The sequence below is a fragment of the Phalaenopsis equestris genome, unplaced genomic scaffold (assembly GCF_001263595.1).
Source record: "Phalaenopsis equestris unplaced genomic scaffold, ASM126359v1 Scaffold000428, whole genome shotgun sequence".
NCBI classification, from domain to species: Eukaryota; Viridiplantae; Streptophyta; class Magnoliopsida; order Asparagales; family Orchidaceae; genus Phalaenopsis; species Phalaenopsis equestris.
In genome coordinates, this window is record NW_018164869.1 from 3645970 (window position 1) to 3668323 (window position 22354).

At 33.1% G+C, this 22354-nt stretch overlaps 2 protein-coding genes across 3 annotated transcripts; one reads left to right on the top strand and one right to left on the bottom strand.

Moving 5' to 3' along the window:
• The first annotated feature begins 66 nt into the window (after positions 1-66).
• Positions 67-5953, top strand: LOC110027539 (adenine DNA glycosylase). The gene is made up of 7 exons (XM_020729013.1): positions 67-505; positions 593-652; positions 738-854; positions 1890-1987; positions 3567-4114; positions 4789-4895; positions 5653-5953. Exons 1-7 carry the CDS (start codon positions 179-181, stop codon positions 5743-5745), a joined length of 1350 nt encoding a protein of 449 aa, XP_020584672.1. The 5' UTR covers positions 67-178; the 3' UTR covers positions 5746-5953.
• Positions 5954-6963: 1010 nt separating this feature from the next.
• LOC110027484 (2-dehydro-3-deoxyphosphooctonate aldolase) lies at positions 6964-22044 on the bottom strand. 2 transcript variants are annotated; one of them, XM_020728939.1, is made up of 15 exons: positions 21797-22044; positions 16912-16962; positions 16379-16438; positions 14493-14590; positions 14306-14402; positions 13988-14053; positions 12164-12223; positions 11956-12030; positions 10830-10914; positions 10172-10230; positions 9951-9995; positions 8634-8732; positions 7832-7879; positions 7478-7525; positions 6964-7339 (listed from the first exon to the last, which is right to left on the bottom strand). In XM_020728939.1, exons 3-15 carry the CDS (start codon positions 16412-16414, stop codon positions 7283-7285), a joined length of 873 nt encoding a protein of 290 aa, XP_020584598.1. In that variant the 5' UTR covers positions 16415-16438; positions 16912-16962; positions 21797-22044; the 3' UTR covers positions 6964-7282. The 2 variants fall into 2 exon arrangements, with proteins under 2 accessions (XP_020584598.1, XP_020584597.1); XM_020728938.1 differs by lacking the exon at positions 16912-16962.
• Between the last annotated feature and the right edge of the window lie 310 nt (positions 22045-22354).

Consider the following 22354-nt stretch of genomic DNA (forward strand, 5'->3'; position numbering starts at 1 on the left):
TGTATATATATATATATGTATATATATATATATATATATGTAGAGTTAAAGAGTTATGTATGTATGTAAATCTTCCTTTAAAATACGACTGCTACTGTTTCCTTCTTCCCCCTCACTTTCCCTCTCCCAATTTCAAAATTCTCTAAAATTTGCGCCGACGCCGTCGCCGCCTCTATCAATGGCTGCGACACAAAAGAAGAGAAAACCGGCAGCCATCGCAATCCCCACTAACGACATCGAAGATTTCTCCGAGTCCGAAACCCTAGACATCCGCTCCGCCCTTCTCCGCTGGTACGACGAGAATCTTCGAGATTTGCCATGGAGGGCGCCGGAAACCACCACCGGAACCCTTCTGACGCCGGCTGACGTGGAGCAGAGAGCGTACATGGTGTGGGTCTCGGAAGTCATGCTCCAACAAACTCGCGTCTCCACTGTGATCGGCTACTTCAATCGCTGGATGGAAAAATGGCCCACGATCCGCGATCTCGCAGCAGCCACTCTCGAGGGGGGAGCAGAAATCCCCCCTATAAATTGACTTTTTACATATTGTTTCCTCTGCTTCTTTCGTCAATATTTTCGTAATTCTGTGAAGGAGGTGAATGAGATGTGGGCTGGTTTGGGGTATTATCGGAGGGCTCGATTCCTCTTGGAGGTAAAATTTCTGTTATTTCATTCATGAAATATTGTGTGGTGATGGAATGATGTTGAGATTTTGGAATCTGGATGGAGATGAACAGGGGGCGAAGGCCATTGTTGATGAAGGGAAGTTTCCGAGATCTGCTTCAGAGCTTCGTAGAGTGAAGGGAATTGGAGACTACACTGCAGGAGCAATTGCTTCCATTGCTTTCAATGAGGTTTGTAAATTCTCATTCTCTTATGCAGTGTTCTTGCATTAGACCCTTTATTTTATAGAAGTTTGGTGTTGGATATGTAAATATATAGGAATTGGGTGTTATGTATGTAAATATCACATTAAATAGTGTTTTACATGCATAGCAATAGGGGTGTAAACGAGTCAAGTCGAGCTTGAGTTGTCTGCCAAATCGAGCTCGAGCTCGAGCTCGAGCTCGAGCTTGGCTCTTAGTGGTAGCAGCTGACTCGCGAGGTCAAACTAAAAATTCATTTTTTACGTGAGTTTACCTGGAAGGTATTGAATGCCTGAGGAGGAGAAGGAGGCACACGTAGCTCACCAGAAAATACATCGAAATGATTAGAGGTATGCTAATCAAGCTGGCTCAAGAGCCAACAAGCTGAGCCAAGACGAGCTCGAGCTCGTGGCTCAATAAGCTCAGCTCATGAGTTCGTTAACGAGCCAAGCCGGCTTGGCCCCTTTATACCCCTACATGGCACCCCTAACATCACTATTTACAAATCTAGTACCCATGTGAAATTTTTGAACTACTGAAACTAAATAGTTCCATGTGTCACGATCAAACCTTTAAGAATTTGATAAAAATGAAAAAATATGTGGTTGGGGTTTTATCACGAATTTTGATATTTGAGTGAGAGAATTTGAAAAATGGTGAGAATTTGAAAAATGGATGAAAGTGGATGCTAGATTCGTAAATAGCAAGGTTTTGGGTCTAATTGCCCCAAAAAAAAAAATAAAATAAAATAAGGGTTTTTGCATACATAACACCCAATTCCTACATATTTACATACCCAACACCGAACTTTTGTATTTATGCCTTCCCAAATCTTTCATATCACATCACATAATACCACCATTTTAACTTTTAAAAAGTGAAGTACATCTTTTCTTGCATGGACAAAGTGGCGTGTATATAAAATTGAAGTTTAGGTGATAGATATGTAAATACATAGAAATTGCGTGGTATGTATGTAAACTTCTGTTTCATCTTTTTGTGAAAATGTTTTTGCAAGTTTAGGTGGTGCCTGCGGTGGATGGTAATGTTGTGAGGGTAATTACAAGGCTCAAAGCTATCTCTGCAAACCCAAAAGAAGCTGGAACTGTGAAGCTTTTATGGTAAAAGTCTTATAATCTTAGCGTTGGTAATTTACATCGAGCAATTACAATTTTTAATTTAGGTTCCATTTGTTAAGATTTGTTTTTTACATGAATGAAAGATTGGCTTTTTTTTTAATTATAATAGTCTTTAAAAATTGCATATAAATGCCTTAATATTTTGCCGTTTGTCATACTTTTCAAAGCAATTGCTTTCATTATTCTTAAATTTGTCTGCAAATTGAAATTACAGAATTTCATTCCATTTAAATATGATAGAAATGCCATTTGCTGATTTTTAAGCCAATCTTGATCCAATTTGGGTTAAGATATTTTGATTCAACTTTTTTTTTAATAGCCTTGGAGTACTGAGATAGTCCAGCCCTATTTGTTATAAGGAAGATTTACATGCATGCCACTCACTTCCTGTGTATTTACATATCTAATACCTAAACTTCACTTTCTTTATATATATACCACCTTATTTATACTTGAAAATGTGTATTTCGCTTTTTAAAAGTTAAAACAGTGGTATATTTGTTGTGATATGAAAGATTTGGGTGGTGTAGATGTACAAAATAAAAGTTAGGTGTTAGATGTGTAAATACATATGAATTAAGTGGTATGCATGCGAATGCCCCTTGTTATGAATAAAACTTACTAATCCAACTTACTGTTTAGGATGAGAAGAGCTGAAGCTAATCTTAAGGAATCAATAATATTGCTAGTCCTAATCAAAGTATAAAAAGGAGAACTTGAGAATCAAGACGTTTTGCTCTAGTTAGGCCATGCATAAGCCTCGAAGCTGATCGAAGCGTAAGCCTCTAAAAAGAAAAAAAAAAAACTTAAAAAAATTAAAAATATTTCCTAAATATGATACAAATCATTGATATATTGATTTAGTTTATTATCATAAAGATATACACCACAAATCATAATATTAAATAAAAATTTAAAATATGATTCAAGGTAAACATTCACTTAAATTTTAAATATTTCATTAAGTTCAAGATCCATAGTATACTCGTCCTTACCTTCATCATCTTCAAAAGAATCATCATATTTGCGATCATCTAATTTTATCTCATTTGCAATTTTAAAATATTCTTCATTCAGTGCAATTTTCTTCCTTATATTAAATAATCTGAAATCCAAATAATTTAAATAAAAAAAATAAATTAATAACATAATCAAATAATCATATTTAAATTAATTTAAACCTTTTTAAAGTATTGTATATGACATTAAATATAATATAATATTATATAATATACTTTTATTTTGCATAACTTTGATCAAGACGTTGCCTCAAACTTCTCGAGGCATAAATCATCGAGATGTATTCCCCAGATGGAGAAGGCATAAGTCTCATTGGTGACATTGAAGCTTAAGCCTCAAGACTTTATTTGACTGCCTTGCTCCTTGATACCTAGAAACAAAGGGTCTAATCCATATGGGATTATTTGAACTGTCGAATTAGCCGAGTTAGATTAACTCTAGGGCTGGCTGTCAATTGGGATTCATTCCATGCCTAAACCTAATTTTCCTAAGAGTTTTATCGCCTTTCATTGTAACACATGTAATCTCATCTTCTTCCTAGGAAACTGGCAAGGCAATTGGTTGATCATTTAAGGCCTGGTGACTTCAATCAGGCCATAATGGAACTAGGAGCAACTTTATGCAGTTCAACAAATCCTACCTGTTCTAAATGCCCAGTTTTCGATCAATGCCGAGCATTTTTACTGTCGAAAAAGAGCGAGAAATTAAAGGTCACTGATTACCCAACAAAGGTAGCAAAGACCAAACAAAGACAAAATTTTGCTGCAGTTTCTGTAGTTGAGATAGCAGAGTTTGATGAGCAGGTTTTGAATTATAACGGTCAAAAATCTGTGTTTCTTCTGGTGAAGAGACCTGAAAATGGATTGCTTGCTGGGCTTTGGGAGTTCCCTTCAGTTATATTGGACGAAGGGAGTATGAATCAATGCATGAGGAGGAAAGAAATTGATAATTATCTGAAGAAATTTTTTGAACTTGATGTTGGAGAAAATTGCAGAGTTATGTTGAGAAAAGATGTTGGTGAATACATTCATGTTTTTTCTCACATAAGGCTTCAAATGTATGTTGAATTGTTGGTTTTAACTCTCAAAGGTGCATAATAGTCACTTTCTTATAGAAATTTTTTATCTTTTTTGTTACAATTTTTTATTTTTTTCTAACATTTCACTATTTTTTCTGCTTTTGGTGAATTTACATATCTCACAACTAGGCGTTGTTTGGTGGCATATTATTTATAGGATTTAGCCATGATCGAGCATAAATCCAGCCAAAAACCAAAAAGAAAGTTAGGTCCAATGCTCGGTGAAATCCAATTTTCTCACATTCCGTCTTTCTCTTCCTTGGTTCCATCATTTTTACGCAGTAAGTCTGGATTTAGTAAATCCGATTGCGAGCCGGATTTATTCCGCCATCTTACATGAGTTCTTCAGTCGCAGTGTCAATCTGATAAATCCAGATTTATTGGATTTGATAAATATTATTTAACGTAAAACTAAGTTGCAGCCAAACACCGCCCTAGAGTTTCACATTTACATATATATATCAATTTGATGCTTTAATTATACGTGGAAAGGTGTATTTCACTTTTAAAAGGTCGTAAAAGTGCTATTTTTGATGTGATATTAAAGATTCAAGTGTTATGTGTGTAAATATAAAAGTTTAGGTGTGAGATATGTAAATACATAAGAATTGTATGCTATGTATGTAACTGCCACTTATTTATTTTTCTAACATTCAACTAATTCTGTTGCATTTTGAATCTGCAGAAGGATTTACTCAGTTAAACAGTGCTGAGAATGGGAGTTCTATAACATGGAAGTGTGTTGATGGAAATTCAATCAGGAACATGGGCTTGACATCAGGAGTAAGGAAGGTATGCCATCCACATAAAATATGCATTCTTTTTTTTTTTTTGCATATTTTTGGGAGTAAAACTTCTTATTTACAAATCAACCACCCTCTTTCATCCATTTTTCAAATTCTTACTCGAATATCACAAGCCATGTTAAAACCCCCACCCATATTTTTCATGTTTGTCAAATTCTCAATAGTTTGATCGTGGCGCTTGTAAATACATCGGTTTGGTAGTTCAAGCGGGGTTTATTTGTGAATAACAATGTTTCTGGCGGCCTGTATATAATTATCCCATATTTTTAAAATAATATTGAAGATTATTTTGTAAAAAAAAAAAAAAAAAAATCTAGTGATAGTCTGCCACATTCTTTGCCTTCAAATACTTGAAATGCATTATAAAGTTCATACAAGCAATATGAATTTATTTATTTAACATCATACAATCAATACAAAGCAGACTTACAATAAAAAAAAAGCAACTTTGCATTCAAATCCTTATCGTACATCAATTCTTTGCTCCATTTAAGTGACACTAAACATTTGAAAATCTCATTTATTTAGATTTTAGGGGCATTTACATACATACCATATAATTCTTATGTATTTACATATCTCACACCTAAACATACATATTTAGGTCATCACTTGCAGTCATGCATAGGTCTACAAGTGCAAGTATTAAATTTTGGTAGGTAGATATGTAAACATATAAGAATTGTGAAGTATGTGTGTAAATTTCCCTAAGATTTTAGACATGAATGTTCTTATTTACACAGGTGTACAACATGACACGAGATTTTAAGGAGGAAAAGGTGTTGCAGAAACCAAAGAGAATGCCAAGTAAGAAAGCTAAACTATTATTAAAATGAATGAAGCTTGTTGGTATGAATGTACTGCCTTTTTTTTCTTGTTGTTGTGGAAAGTCAGTTCCCATGTTTGTTTATGGAGGCATTTGCTTACATAACATCCAATTCTCATGTATTTACATATCTAATGCCTTTTTTTTTATTTTCTTTTTGCATTTAAACTGCCCAAATATTTCACATCACATCTAAAAATATGACTATTATAACTTTTAAAAAGTGAAATATGTTTTTTCATGCTTAAGTAAGATGGTATATATAAGTAAAAATTGAAGTTTAGGTGTTACATATGTAAATATAAGGGAATTTAGTGGCATGTATATAATCTTTTCTTATTTATCTTATATACATAACATCCAATTTCTTATAATATAATTTTATGTATTTTGTCATATATTATATTCATCTAAAAATAAATCTAATAAGATTAGTTCATCAAACTAAAATAAAATAAAACATGATTTTTTAAAAGTGGAAGCTTACATATTAATTAATGTCTCCATTTATTTCATTATTTATTGAATTATTTGTTTAAATATTTTGACTCCTTAATACATGAATTACCCGCACAATGTCAATTTGATTTAAAAGCACGAATATGTAAAATAAATATTCATATTTTAATTCAGAAAATTTACAATAGTTCAATTTAATATATAATTCATTTATCCATCACATGTTTTATATAAACATTAATCATTTAACAAGTTCTAAAAGGAATGAACAAATTAGATCATTTGCATCAAATTTTTTGTATATTTATTCATCTAATTAAATAAGCACAAAAAAATTATTTAAATTCATCATATAATTACGATTCCGCTTGGGGCAGCTTGTGCGTTTCAGGATAAACTGATTATCCTGAAATGCGGCCCGCAGGCCGGCCGCAGGTGTCGACTCGCAGCCTGCATTTAGTGTAAAAACTCAAACGCAATTTCAGATAAACTGGCGAAACGCGTGAACCAAACGGTACGGCGGTGTTTTGAAAATGCCGCCGGCACTTATAAGCTGCCCCAAACAGACCCTAAGTAACTAGATCATCAAAACTTACTCTTTTATTGTTTATCCAATAATTCAACAATAAATCTTTTATTGTTTATGTATTCAGTTAACAATGATTTTTAACTATTTATGTAGTTACATACAAAATAAATAAATAACTTGAAAAACACAAACTTCGTTCAATCACTCTTAATTTTATGTCTACATAAACCCTGCTCGCACTCAATAAAAAGACGAATAAATAAACTCGAACATGACGATACACGATTCGATTTAGCTACAACCCTCACTCGTGGTGGTTGCGCTCAAATCCAATAGAAAAACAAAACAATTCTTATGTATTTACAAAACTCACACCTAAACTCATATTTACACACATAGCACTCAAACCTTTAATATCACTCCAAGATGCTACATATATAAATATGAAAGTTTAGGTGTGAGTTTTGTAAATACATAAGAAGTGTGGGCTACATATGTAAATTTCCCAAAAAAAGCTGTGAGGTCAATTACCTCACTGAGGCAGCCAGCTTCTCATGATTCACTCAAGAAAAGGTGCGAGGTCAATTTCAAATGGCTTCTTCCCCTTACTTATCCTCTTCAAAGCACAAAATAAAAAATAAATAAATAATAAATAAATAAATAAAACAATTTATTTAATAATAGAGATGAAAGAGAGATCAAAGAAATATGAATATATGTGGTGAATATTCATTTCAAAGAATTTATAACTTACAGCTATTGCTATGAGCTCTTCTAAAAGTTCCTCCAAGTGGCGCAAAGGCTGTGTTAAAAAAGATAACAAATTTAATACTTCCTACAAATAAGTGGGGGAATTTACAAATGCCACCCGATTCTTATGTATATACATATTTAACACCCTAATTTTATTTTATTTTTACATGTATACCACTCGAATCTTTCATATCACATCAAAAAATATCACTATTTTAACTTTTAAAAAAGTGATGTACACATTTTGATGCATGTAAATCTTTCATATTTGTGTGCGCGTACGCGAGTGGGTGTGTTTTGATGTATCACAATTGTACAAGAAGATTTACATTGTGGAAGTACAAAAAAAACTCACCCATTGTGTTGGACCATCAACAGGAGCATTCAGTGGATTATCATGCACCTAAGCAAGTTAGAAAGAAACCATCAGTACTTTCACAAATATTGAAATAAATGGTTTGGAATGTCAATCAACTTAATTTTTTTACATTCATATGGTCATGCCACACAATTCTTATGTATTTGCATATAATAAACTTTGCGATTTACTTAATATAACACTCAAATCATTAACATCATTACAAAAATACCACTAATACTTAATTTTACCAATGTTGTGATGTGAGTCAACAACAACAACAAGCCTTTATCCCACTAAGTGGGGTCGGGTATATGAATCTTTTTTCTCCATTGCGTACCATTGAATGTCATATTTTCATTTAATTCTAATAGATTAAGGTCATTTTTATATAATGTGCCCAAGTCTTTTTATGTCTACCTTTGTCTTAACATAAGTCGAATCTAAAACATCTACTCTCCTAGTTGGTTCATCAGATGATCAATGTTTAATGTGACCAAACCATCGAAGACAACTCCCTCTAATCTTGTCCGCCATCAGAGCCACACACTAACCCCATCATAGATATATTCATTTCACATTTTGTCTCTAAAGTGTCAAGTGACTCATCCACCTTAAACATCTCATATCAATGACACTCTACTTTGTTTTATGATTCTCTTTTAAAGGCAATGGTGTTTTCTCTTAAGCATTGCATTTTACAGACAAGTGATCAAAAAGTACAAAAATTTCAAGCAAGATTTGACATTTACGAAATATAGAAATTACAGAAATACCTATAAAGATGCTATGTTTTTACCTCCATGAATAGCCCATCGACACCAACTGCAACAGCTGTCCTTGCAATACAAGGTATTAGTTCGCGCAAACCACCACTAGCAACACCGCCACCTTCAAGCTGAAAATAGAGTGGCATAAAAAGGTTCACCCAATCATTCAAGCGGCATTGACATAGAAACCACTCAATTCCTTGTATTTTTACATATCTAACACCTAAACTTTTCTTTTTTTACATCTATACCACCAAAATCTTTCACAGCACATAAAAAATAACACTATTATTAACTTTAAAAAAGCGAGCTGCACATTGTCATGCATAAATAAGGTGACATATATGTAAAAATTGAAGTTTAGGTGTTAGTTAAGCAAATGCATAAGAATTGAGTGGTATGTATGTAAATCTTCCATCATTCAATGGCATAGAATTAACAGATTCCTCAGAAGCAAAATCTGAGCTAATAGATGCAATCTGCAATTTAATACAGAATCCAACAACATTATAGCTTTACATACAAACCAATTCTCACGTGTTTTCGTATCTAACACCTAAACTTTGTGTTTTACATTTATGCCACTCAAATCTTTCATATCACATCAAAAGTACAACTAATTTAACTTCTAAAAAGTGAAAAGCATCTTTTCATGCATAGATAAGGTGGCATATACGTAAAAATTTAAATTTCGGTGTTAGGTAAATGCATATGAATTGCATGGCGTGCATGTAAATCTTCCAATAATATAATAGATAGCACTCGCTTACAATATGATTAATTTACTTCAACATGCCAACTTGGCCTTTTTAAGAAAGGTAGAACTAATATTGGTTGAAAACACAATAGTTAGAATTTATGTTATATTACCGCCATATCTGCTGTATTTTGTTAAAGTAATAGTTGTAACAACTAAATGTTTCTTTTCAGAAAAAAAATTGCAGATAAAGTGTCACTTAGGGGTGTAATTGAGGAAAGCCGATTACGTTAGCTGGCTTGGGCTCTCATGAACTGAACTCGATGAGCTAATAAGTCAAGCTCTAGGAAGCCTCAATTCGACTTGTTAGCTCGTGAACCAACTTGTTGAAAAAATAATTAATTTAAAATATACTAAAAATATATTAAAATTGAAAATATTATCATCTCAAACTCGATTAATTAATCAAATAAAATTCAAGCAGAGGATAGCTCGAGCTCGAGCTTGACTCATTTACACCCCTAGTGCCACGTGGTGAAAATGGTATTTAGTTCTCAGGATTCGTGAAAATGCTACAACAAATAAAACCTCTCGAGAGAAGGCTCGAACATCATTCAGAATAAGATTTTAATATTTTACAACTTTCTACCTTCTTCCCTGCAGGCTGTTGAAGCGAATGAGTAATATCAGCGACCTGAGACAAGGTAAAGCTAAAAATTAAGATTTTTTTTGCTGAGAAAATAAGAAAGCTAGGAAATCTACCAAAGCGAAGAGAGTTCGGAAGGAAGCAATACGCTACGGTAGACCTATAATCTCCTGATTAAGGGGTAAATGTTAGATGGCGCATCACATTCTGCAAATTATGCTTACCACCGGGCAATTAGCTTCCCTTAACCACTCCAAATTGCGTGGATCGACGATTAAATCATCTACAAGTGAAAATGAGCATGATATCAAAATAATATAAAGGTAGATTCAAGGATAGAGAAGGAAAGGAGAACCTGAAAAATGATTTCCGCACAAATCTTAAATGACAGAATACACCTTTCTTAATTCTGGCATAAGGCAGTAAAGCAAGCCATATGAAGGTCGTTTGAAACTTCAAACTGTTTCAAAGGTTGAAGTTTTCTTTTTGCGTTTTTTTTTTTTTTTTATTATATATAAATCAAAATCATTCATTTCATAAATAGAATCAATTTTTCTAAAAGTTATCAAAGCATATTGAGTAGCATAATACATGACATGCATAAAATATGAGAAAATGTCAAAATGGTCCCCCAAAACTTTGCAAGGAAACATTTTAATCCAAAAGTTTATAAAAATGTCAATTTAGTTACAAGACTCTTTCAATAAATTCCCAGTTTCTTTTAATAATGAGTTAAAATAATACTCAATGAGACTATTTTAGCCCCATTAAAAGAGTTTGGAGATTAATTTAACACATTTACAAACTCTGAGACTAGCCTCGTGTTCATGTAAACAGGGAGGGGACTATTTCGACACTTCACTCCATAAAATATTAACTTACTATAGCCAAACATAGTGCCTCGTTCACAAACCATCACATTCTGGTTGCCAGCAAGTCTAATTTTTTCTGCAGAATTCACCATAACCTGCCAGAAAGATCACATAAGTTATATATAGAATAATACAACAGTCTCAGTACAGCTACTTCAAAAATTGGTAAAGTTGTTGAAACAATATTCTCAGTTTATTCATTTAAACTGTAGAAAGAAAACAAAATCAAATCAAGAATTCTGTGAAAGTACTCTCAAGCATTTTGAAGGGGAGAAATGTGGGAAAGACGTTTTAACATTTGCTCCCATATCATATAACTGAAGCACCTCAAAATTTAATCCGTCTAAATGTAAACCGGCTTATATCTACAGTCAATCAAAAGTTCATGCAAAAGCAAAATAAAAAAAAATAATAATTAAAAATTTGCAAATGGAGTGCGGATTTCCCTACTTGAAGTAGATTTCTCAAAGAAACAAAAGCTTGTGATAAAATCTTTTAATGCTACACTAAACTGTGTGTTACAACAAAAATTAAAAGGGGTGCTTGCATAAAGACAACAATTCTTATGTATTTACATATCTAACACCTAAACATTCATATTTAGATGTCCAATACTCAAATTTTTAATATCAGGTCAAAGATAGCACCATCGTTACCATTTTTTTAAGTGAAATACACATTTTCATGCATAAGTTTATGACACCGAGATGTTACAAGTGTAAAAATCAATTTTTGGTTGTTAGATATGTGAATCCATAAGAATTGTGTGCTACGTATGTAAATTTCTCAGAATAAAAAGAGCTTTGTATTCCCATAACTGTGGCTTTAGATGTCCACTCTCCCATTCCAGAAATATGATAGCCATTGTCAAATCTTTAATTATTAGAAGAAAGCAACTATTCTAGAAATTTGCTTGTTAAAGGTGTAGATATTGCAATTTGGAAGAAGTTTAATTTCATAATGCAGTAGATACAAGTACGAACTTGAAAAAGAAAAAAACATGCTGAAGTTTGATTTTGTCTCCAACAAAACCTAATATAACATTGTAAACAACTACAGTTTAATTTCATAGTGTTAGTTATGTAAATCCCCCTTCAAAAAATTATTCAAAGCATTGTTTCATAGGACTCACGTACAGATGGGGCACAAAATTGTCCTTTCTTAATGTTGATGATTTTGCCCGTCTTTGCAGCAGCAACTAAGAGGTCAGTCTGCGACAATAGAGATTTCAACAATAAATATCTCCTTTGACACATACAAGTAGAAACTCAGAGAAATATTAGCACGAAATACAGCAGATAATTGGCAAACCTGAATCAAAATGTCAACAAGATATAAATGTACCTGACGACAAAGAAAAGCTGGAATTTGAATGATATCAGCGACTCTCCCAACAGCTTCACACTGAAAGAATGTAAAATGCTTTAGAAATAAATGAAGATTGAAAGGCAGAAAAATAAAGTTCAGAAGAATATTGAACCAGCATCAACATTAGCCTTATTCCAGCTATTTGGGACTAGCATTATAAATCCTCGTATTTTTTTAATTTATTAGAATTAAATGAAAATATTACATTCAATAGGACACAAGAGAAAAAGGATTCATGTAATTCATGTAGCCAACCCCACTTAGTGGAATAAAGACTTGTAGCTGTTGTTGTTATATTATAAATCCTCATATTTCATTCAATCATATACTGTTGCATAAAGAATTAAATCTATTATTCGTAAATATATTTGATGAACTTCTATTAAGGTAATTTTAGGCCCAACATTATCATAGTGTCCACTAACTCTTTGTTTCTCATTCAACGTTCCTAAATAAATGTGGCAAGTTCAATCTTAGCCCACCCTTGTTTAGTTTTCACTGAAATCGGATAAAATTGGGCTTCGTAATTTAAGAGTGATATTCTAATTTGTGCTTACTGACATCAGAAATCATCAATGTTCTTTTAATTACATGGCAATAAATACATCTTCAGTGAAGCTTTAGTCTTGTCTCTGCAACATATAACTAAGTTTTGAAGGGTTTCTTTTTCATACATTTGATCCCCGTAGAAATATACTCCAACCAAATCTCACTAAACACTGCTCAGCAAACATCTTCGCAACGAGCATCCTTTTCATATTTACACACATAGCACGCAATGCTTATGCAATTACACATCTCACACCTAAACTTTCATATTTACACACATAGCACTCCAATCTTTAATATCACATAAAAAAGAACACTATTATCATTTTTTTAAAGTGACATACGCATTTTCATGCACATGTTTAAAACACTAAAGTGCTAGGTAAGTAGATATGAAAGTTTATGTGTGAGATATGTAAATACATAAAAATTGTGTGCTACGTATGTAGATTTCCCTTTTTTCTTACAGTTTTGTTTATGATCTCTATTTTCACTCTCATGAACAATATTTTTTTATTGGTTTCTTAATTGCACAACTGATAAGTTTTGTTTTGCGTGAGTTTGTGGTTTAGCGTCGGCAAAAAGAAGGCAGATGATAAATAAATAGGTTGCCATATCCAATGAACACAAACTTGGCTGCTTCCCTGGAGATCAATTAAATGCAGCTTATGCGAAAAGGTGCCTGAGTTTCACAAAATTAAACAGTGTGAACAAGTTAATTGTCCTTCTAACAATTAGTCTACACAGCCGTTCATGCATTAAATGCAACTTTTATAGGCAACTTTGGTAAAATAAAATAATATGAATATTTACATGCATAGCACTCAATTCTTACGTATTTATATATCTAACACCTAAAATTCAATTTTTACATATCAGCCACCTTCCCAATAAGCATGAAAAGGTGTATATCACTTTTAAAAATGTTAAAATGGTGGTATTTTTATGTGCTAGGTGTAAATATAAAAAGCAAATTTCAGGTGTTAGACATGTAAATACATAAAAATTGAGTGGAATGTATGTAAATGCTCCATAATAGGATGACCATAAAGCTTCCATACATAATGCATTACTGAAAGCATTAGCTCATTCAAAACATTTAGGCTAACAAGAGTACTTGATTGGATTAAAATAAATTATATAAAAAAATGTAATATATGACTAACAAGGCTATCACAAAATATATGAATGCAGATTTTAAAAAAGATAAAAACTAAATAGAATATTATTAAAATGCATGCAACAGCATACCTGACTGCTCTCATGCACATCTGTTACTATAGGAAGGTCATAGGTGACTTTAACCTTCTCAAGAATCTATCGCATCAAAATGGAAAAGAGAAATTTTTAAAATGTAGCATAAAAAGCAAGAAATTTCACAGAAAAAAACACTTGCAAGCAAAACAGCAAATGTAAAAAATTGCAGCTATCATCATGAAAAGTTCTAACAATTCCTTTCATCAAGCTAATATTTGAATAGAATTTGAAAAAAATGTAATCCATATCTAGACAAATTTGAAAGAATAATTTTTCAAATATTAACATTTCTGCCACAAATATGATCTATACCTTCAAACCTTCCTCCAGCCCAGGTCCACGGTATGATTTTGAGGAAGTACGATTCGCTTTGTCGAAGCTTGATTTAAAAACCAGTGGCAGCCCGAACCTAGAAATAACCTTTGAAGTAATCTGATTTGAACTTAATATAAAAAAAGAATTTTGTTTAAAAAAAATTATAGGTTAAAAAATTGCATACTTAGACGCAATAATCTTTATAAGTTTTGCCAACTTCAATGTATGCTCTTCGGATTCAATCACATTGGGTCCAGCTAAAAGGAAAAATGGATCTGCAGCCTGTCCAATTTTGAAAGAAGTTACCACTTTTCAGATGCAGTAACAATGTATGTTGATTACCAGAGAGTAATAGCATCTGCATACAAATGTTAAAAGCAAAAAGCACCTAAGGTCTATGAAAAGCACCTAAGGTCTACGTTCTCAATACTTTAATTTGATTATGTATATGGAATATTTACAGCATAAAAGTCACGTAAAATCCTACCCAACCACAACTTCAGGTCAGCTTCTCGCCAATCATTAAAAGGTGAGTAGAAATGTTGATAGAGCACTGCTCTAAATATAGAGCGCTGCTCTAAATATTTGGGTAGTTTACAAACATACCACACAATTCTTATGCATTTACACATCTAACACCTAAACATTCATATTTACATGCATACGACTCAAATCTTTAACATCACGCTATCCTTTTAAAAGTAAAATACACATTTTCATACATAAGTTTATGACACCAAGGTGTTATAATTGTAAATATCAACCTTTGGGTGTTAGAAATGTAAATACAGAAGAATTTTGTGGTTTGTATGTGAATATCCCTAAATATTTGTGTGGACAGAGGAAACATTTAATTCATTTAAAACACACTACGGAGCTTTTATGGTCTCATCGCTATTTCATCATGAAAAAGTTTATATATTCAAGTTTATAAATCTACCCTAAATACATTTGCTTACGTGAATTTTAAAAACTACTGCGATTATGATCTGTTAAGTAGCAGCAAGGCAGGGAAAAGTAAGCGCTTCTAAAAAAGAATAATCAATCATCACTTTTTTTTTCCCATCAGTTATGAGCTTGGTGCATTCAACAAAACAAAAGAATTCTTTCGTCTAAGTTAAAAGAGGGGAGATTTAAATGCATGCTAATTCTCGCATATTTGCGCATTCAGCAAGTATTTGCATATTCAGCACAAATTTTGATATTTACTTATGAAACACTTCAGTGTAATAATCACATCAGAATTTATGCATGAAAAAGTTTTTTTCACTTAAAAAAAAATAAAAAATATGTTTTTTTTTTAATTTGGTCTTAAAGAATAGAGTGCTATATAAACAAATATTAAGAAAAGAATTCTTTCGTCTAACTTAGTTAAAATAAGGGAGATTTAAATGCATACTAATTCTCGCATATTTGCGTATTCAGCACAAATTTTGATATTTACTTATGAAGCTCTTCGGTATCATAATCACATCAGAATTTATGCATGAATAAGTTATTTTCACTTTAGAAAAATTATATTTTAATGTGGTCTTAAAGAATGGAGTTTTATATAAAAAAATATTAAGCTTTTGGGACTAGATATCTAAATACATAAAAATCTGTGGTATGTATGTAAATCCCCCTGAAAATAAGCTGTCCTGTTTTAAAAATAAAAAGATTTAATATTGAAAAAATCCATATTATGCCATTTTGTGCATAGAAAATTTCTTGAGGATTGTTCGACGCCAAAGTTATTCAACTGTTCACTTGAATCAAAGGTAATAAACAAGTACTTACCTTAATAAAAATATGAGGAAACAAATCAAATTGTGTTCGCACTTTAATAACTAAAAAAATGCCTTCTAACCTTACATTTTCAAAAAGAGTGTCAAACTCCAAAAATATAGCATCTTACAATGTGTAATTTATAGATTTCAATGCTTACAGTCGTTAGGCCAGAAGCAAAATAGTACTGCACTTTACCATTATGTAAAAGTCGATATTTGTTCTCGTTTGGGGGAAAAATAAAACTATGGCTAAAACATAAATGAATTTCATAAAGATCATATAATCAAGAGAAATATTAACCTTGAGGTGGTTGAATAATTCCACGGAGCCATCCATCTTCTGCTATAATGCAACAAATCTCTACAATAACAGATAAAAATTAAATGCCACAAACCAAAAGGAAGAAATATGGAAATTTTTACATGCTAAATAAAGCAAAGTTGAGCTATTACTACTAGTAATTTTAGTTCCAGACAATATAAAAAAAGAAAAAAAAAGAGCTATTCCTACTAGTCAAGTGGAGCACACTAACTTCAAATTGACTTATTAAAGGAGGAACAAAAAAGGAAGATTTGCATACATACACTCAATTCCTATGTTACATATCTAATACCTAAACTTCAATTTTTACATGTATGACAGCTTACATATGCATAAGAAGGTGTTTTTCAATGTTTAAAAGTTAATATAGTGGTATTTTTAAGGTGATATGAAAGATATGAATGGTATAAATGTGAAAAAGTAAAATGTTCGTGTTACATATGTAAATACAAAAGAATTGTGTGGTACGTAAGTAAATGCTTCAAAAAAAAAAAAAAACCCAAAAACTTAACCTTGTATGTTATGCCAATTATCATATTCTACTATGCTCTTCCATGATCCTCCTGACCAAAACTCAAAAAAACACCATGAGCCCCAATTGGCAAAAATCAAACTCAAAGCATCTTCAAGTTTTTTAATAAATCAAATAAGCTAAAATATCATGTGCCAAATACAAATGAAAAAAAAGTATATTGACCTACTCAAACTTCAACTTTAGAAAGATCCGATAAATAAAGAAATGAAAAGAAAAACTTAACAACCAATGCAAAAAAAGAAAAAAACCATTTTATGTCCTTGATGTTTTTTAGCAACTCGATAATTTATACTATGAAATGACCATTATATGGTAACAAAACACCATTAAATGTGATCAATTAAGCATCCTTAATTGCAAGAGTAAACGAAACATAAGAATTTGTACATCCAAATATCAGCCATGCAACTCCTCCACCAACAAAAAAGTAAATAAATAAATTTCAGCAGGTCTCAAAATTTAAAATTAATTATCGCATTCAATGTAACATCAAAAATAAATAATTAATAGACCAAAGCAATTGTAGAGCAACAAATACAAAATGTAGTTTTATATATTAATCAGATTCAAGAATAAATAATCTCACATTCTTCATCGAATCCTAAATGTAATAACAAAAGGCGAGTGCTTCCAAAATTTGTTAGAAGGGGTGTATTTTAAAATTCACACATTTAACTAATCCTGAAAACATAATCGAGTTTAATGGATATTAAGAAATACAATTTTTTTAATTTGAAAGAATAGAGTCACTCGGGTTTATTATTCAAAGTGATGGTGATATTGAAGGGGATGTTATTAGCAGAATTCAAATTAGTTGGTTGAAGTGGAGGAATGTTTTGGGCCTATTGTGTGATAGAAAAGTGTCACTTAGATTGAAAGGAAAAATTTATAAAATTGTGGTGAGACATGCAATGCTCTATAGTGTTTAATGTTGGACTTTAAAAGAGAAGCATAAAACTAAATTAAGTGTTGCCAAAATGAGAATTGTTGGGCATATGTATTTCTTCTAAGGGGCTGGATATTCGTCAAGGTGGAGATTTGTTAGGTATGGCTCATATACCATAAATGAGTCATATACCTATACCATAAATGAGACAGATGCTGGAGCGGAGCAGAACCCACGAGCGGAGTGGAGCGCAAGGATCTGTTAAATCGGGGGAGTTTCATTATGTGGAATGGGAGTGCGGGGGCAACATCCCGTGGTTTGGTACAGGGGTAATTTAAACAATTATTTATTGTACTATATAGTTATATAAATATGTCATGTATGTAACTCTAAGTCTTATCCCAAATTTTGTATCCAGTACTTATTTTTTTCTGGATTCGTGGAAAGTTGCCGCTCTGCTCCCGAGAACGTAGGCATCTTTGCCGAACCTCGTTAAATCTTTGCGTTCTTCTGGATTTATGTCGATTATTGTTTTTCTTCGCCCTAATTTCTCAACAAGTGGTATCAGAGACTGGTTTGAGGGCAGGGAAGAAAAATTTAGGCGGCGCAAGAATAAAGAAGATTTTGGCAGAGGAGATTGGCGGCCAGAGAAGGATTTCGGCAAGGTTCGAGTAGTTCGGATTTCGGCGCATAGAGGAAGTTCGAAGACGAAGAGGGCTTCGGACGGTTCGGCAGGAAGATGAGGGCTTTTCCGCGAAGGCTTCAAGTGCGACACTAGGCGCGCACGAACAGTAGGAGTTCGGCGAAGCTTCGGAGGAGTCCGAGCAGGAAGGCGTCGGTGAGATGGGCAGAGGTGCAAGAAGGCATCAGCGAGATCACAGAGGAGTCGCGGCAAGAATCGCAGCGTTTGCGATCGCAACAGAAGAATCGTGGCTTCAACTTCGGCGGTTCGGACGGGCTTCGATTCGACGAGGTTTCAGCGCCAAGTGAAGTCGCTACAGACAGAAAAGGAAGGTTCGACGTCGGCCTGGAGCGGAGACGAAAATTGGAAGCTCTGATTTCATTCTTTTACTGGAGGCGGAAGAAAATTGAAAGGAAATCAAGTTTCGATTTCATTGCCGAGAAGAAAATTGGAAGAGAAATCAAGTTCCGATTTTATTCCTTTGCGGGAGGCGGAGAAGAAAATTGGAAGAAAATGAAATAAGTTCTAATTTTATTCCTTTGCTGCGGAGAAAAAATTTGGAAGGAATATTTTCTATATTTCTCTAGAGGCAATAAAAGAAATTTCCTTCTATTAATCAGGAAAATCTTGTTGCACGCGAAGATTTTCTAGGACGCGGGAAAGGCAAGGAAAGGGAACCTGCTGCTGCACTCGGGAAAGAAAAGATTTCTTTTTGAAAGGAAAGCGGAGGTGGGGTTTTTCTGAAAGGAAAGCGAAAACGAAACCCTTCTGAGAAGAAAAGCGAAGCTATTCTGAAAGAAAAAAAATAAGAATTTTTCTGGAAATTAGAATAAGAGCTTTTCTTGAAAGTTTAAGGAAAATGATTTCTGGGAAAGTTTAATTAAGGAAATTTAATTAAGAGAGTTTTTTCTGTGAAACTTAATTAAGGGTATCTTAATTAAGGGATTATTTAAAAGAATTTGTAATTCAACCCACATTGGTGCATACGAAACTTCATGATGTAGAATTACAAATTTCAAAGAGGGTTCTTATTCAATGATAGCAAGGTGGAGATAGCAAGGGTTCTTATTTAAAAGAATTAAGGGATTATTTAAAAGAATTTATAATCTTCCATGATGTTTAAATGAATATTCGCCAAGGTAGAGATCTGTCAAACATATGTATTTCTCCTAAGAGACTGAATATATATTCACCAAGGTGGAGATTTGTCAGGTATATGTATTTCTCCTAAGGAGCTGGATATTCGTCAAGATGAAGATTTGTCTGGCATATGTATTTCTCCTAAGGGGCAAAATATTCGCCAATGTGGAGATTTATCAGACATTTGTATTTCTCCTAAGGGGCTGGACATTCGCCAAGATGGAGATTTGTTGGACATCTGTATTTCTCCTAAGGGGTTGAATATTCGTCAAGGTGAAGATTTGCTAGGTACGACTCATATACCATAAATGGGACAGATGCTTGAGCGGAGCAAAGCCCACGAGCTGAGTGGAGAGCAAGGATCTATCCAATCGGGGGAGTTTCATTATGTGGGTTTGGGGTGCGGGGGCAATACCCCGTGGTTTGGTACAGGAGTAATTTAGTAATTACATATTGTACTCCAGGGTTTTCTAGGGTTATAAATAGGCATGTATGAAACCCTAGGTCTTATCTCAAATTTTGTATCCTGTATTTTTTTCTTGAATAGTGGAAAAGTCGTCACTCTGCTCCCGAGGACGTAGACATCTTTGCCGAACCTCATTAAATCTTGGTGTTCTTCTGGATTTGTGTCGATTACTGTTTTTCTTCGCCCTAATTTCTCAAAAAAAATGATTAGGTGGATGAGCGGCTTTACACTTAAAGAAAAAATGCAAAATGAATATTTCCCTGATAGGATTGGTGTTGCTCCTGTGACAAACAAAATTAGAGAGAGTCGTCTTAGATGGTTCGGTCGCATTAAACGTCGACCATCTGCTGATACAATTAGAAGAGTAGATGTTTTAAATTCAACTAATATTAAGAAAGGCAAATGTAGGCCTAGGAAGACTTGGGCATATTGTATAAAAATGATCTTAATTTATTAGAATTAAATGAAAATATGACACTAAATAGGACGCAATGGAGAAAAAGGATTTGCAGTCGACCCCACTTAGTGGGATAAACGTTTTGTTGTTATTGTTGTTGTTGAAAGAACAAATTTAAACCAATCCACTAAGCCCCTCAAAAACTTAATAAAAAATGAGCAAACCTGATGATTGAATTAAAAATCACTACAATTTCATGTGGAAAACAACTCCATGTATCGCCAACTTTGTTAGCAAATGGAATAAATTTAAATGCATGAGTTAAAAATGCCCCAAAAAATGAAACAGCTATGTTAGATCTTCTAAGAATGTTACTCCGCATGCTGCATCCAGACTCATACAGGACCTCTTCCAATTACAATAATAATGAAGATTCAAGAAAAACAAAACAATAAAATGAGATTTACAACATACCACTCAATTTCTATGTATTTACACAAATAATAACTAAACTTTATTTTTTACATATATGCCACCTTAGCTATGCATTAAAAGATGTGGTACGCCTTTTAAAAGTCAAAATAGTGGTATTTTTTATGTGATATGAAAGCTTTGTATAGAGGTTTGAGGGGACAAACTCAATAACAGCAAACAAAAAGCAGACCAAGATATGTTTCATAAGTTAGCAAACCAGATCCATCCAAGGAAAAAAACTATGAAACGCCCCCCATGGGAAACAAAAAGCTCCGATTAAACAAACAGAAGCCAAAATTGAACTTTGTATATCAAAAAATCTTGTCAGCAAAATGCATTTTACAGGAGAAACCAGAGAAATAAAAATAAATAAAATATTTGCCCTTGATTTACAAAAGGGATGCACCTGAGGTGCTGTTTGGTGGAAGGATACGAGCAACGTTTAACCTAAATCCTAGGGAATCTTTAATCTCGTTTCTCCTCCGTTTTGCCTTAAATCATGGATTTAGTAAATCTAGGCATAGGCATTGGACGAATTTAACTTAAATCCGCTTGACTCACAAATTCCTCTTCCTTTCCACTTACTGCAAGGAGAATTTCGAAAAGAAAGATGAAGGGGCTGTCTGGTAACGAATTTAAGCAGAATTTAACGTAGATCTTGCCAGACGGTCACTCTGAACAAAATAAAACCGCGATTTCATAAATCGCGTATTTCACGGATTTCAACCTTAAATCCTAGATTTACAAAATCCCGTAAATCGGCAGATTTAGTAAATATGAGAAGAGCGAAAAGAAAGAACGGCGCGAACCGGCTTACCTTCTTCAATGGTTTGGGGTGAGAGCAGAGCCCAAGGTGAAGAAAGATGGAGTTACGGTGGTCTCCGTAAGCCGCAATCCCGTCGTCGCCTTCTAAGCTAGCTCTAATTGCGACTGTATCTCGAGGGTTCGATCACCATGGCGATGGTTCTGGACGAAACTGGAAGTGGTGAAGAGAGATAGGCGAGGGTTTAGGGTTTCAGGAAAACAGGGAAGGACAGCGAGAGGGTAGTGATGCAGGGGAGCCTTTCTGGCGGGATTTTAATTTATGTTAGTTTTCTTAATTTCACTGGATTAATAACTAATAATTAATAATTAAAAAATGTATTGCCGGATTAAATATAAATAAATAAATTTATATTTACTATTTAATTGTTAATTTATAAAATCTTTATATTAATTTTTTTTATTTATTCAATAAAATTATAAGTAATTATTAATTAATATAATTAATTACCACTTAATTATTACCTTATAAATATTAAACTATGATGATAGCGTATTTTAATTAATAATTAATTAATTTTATGAATACATAATTATTAATTATTATATTTTG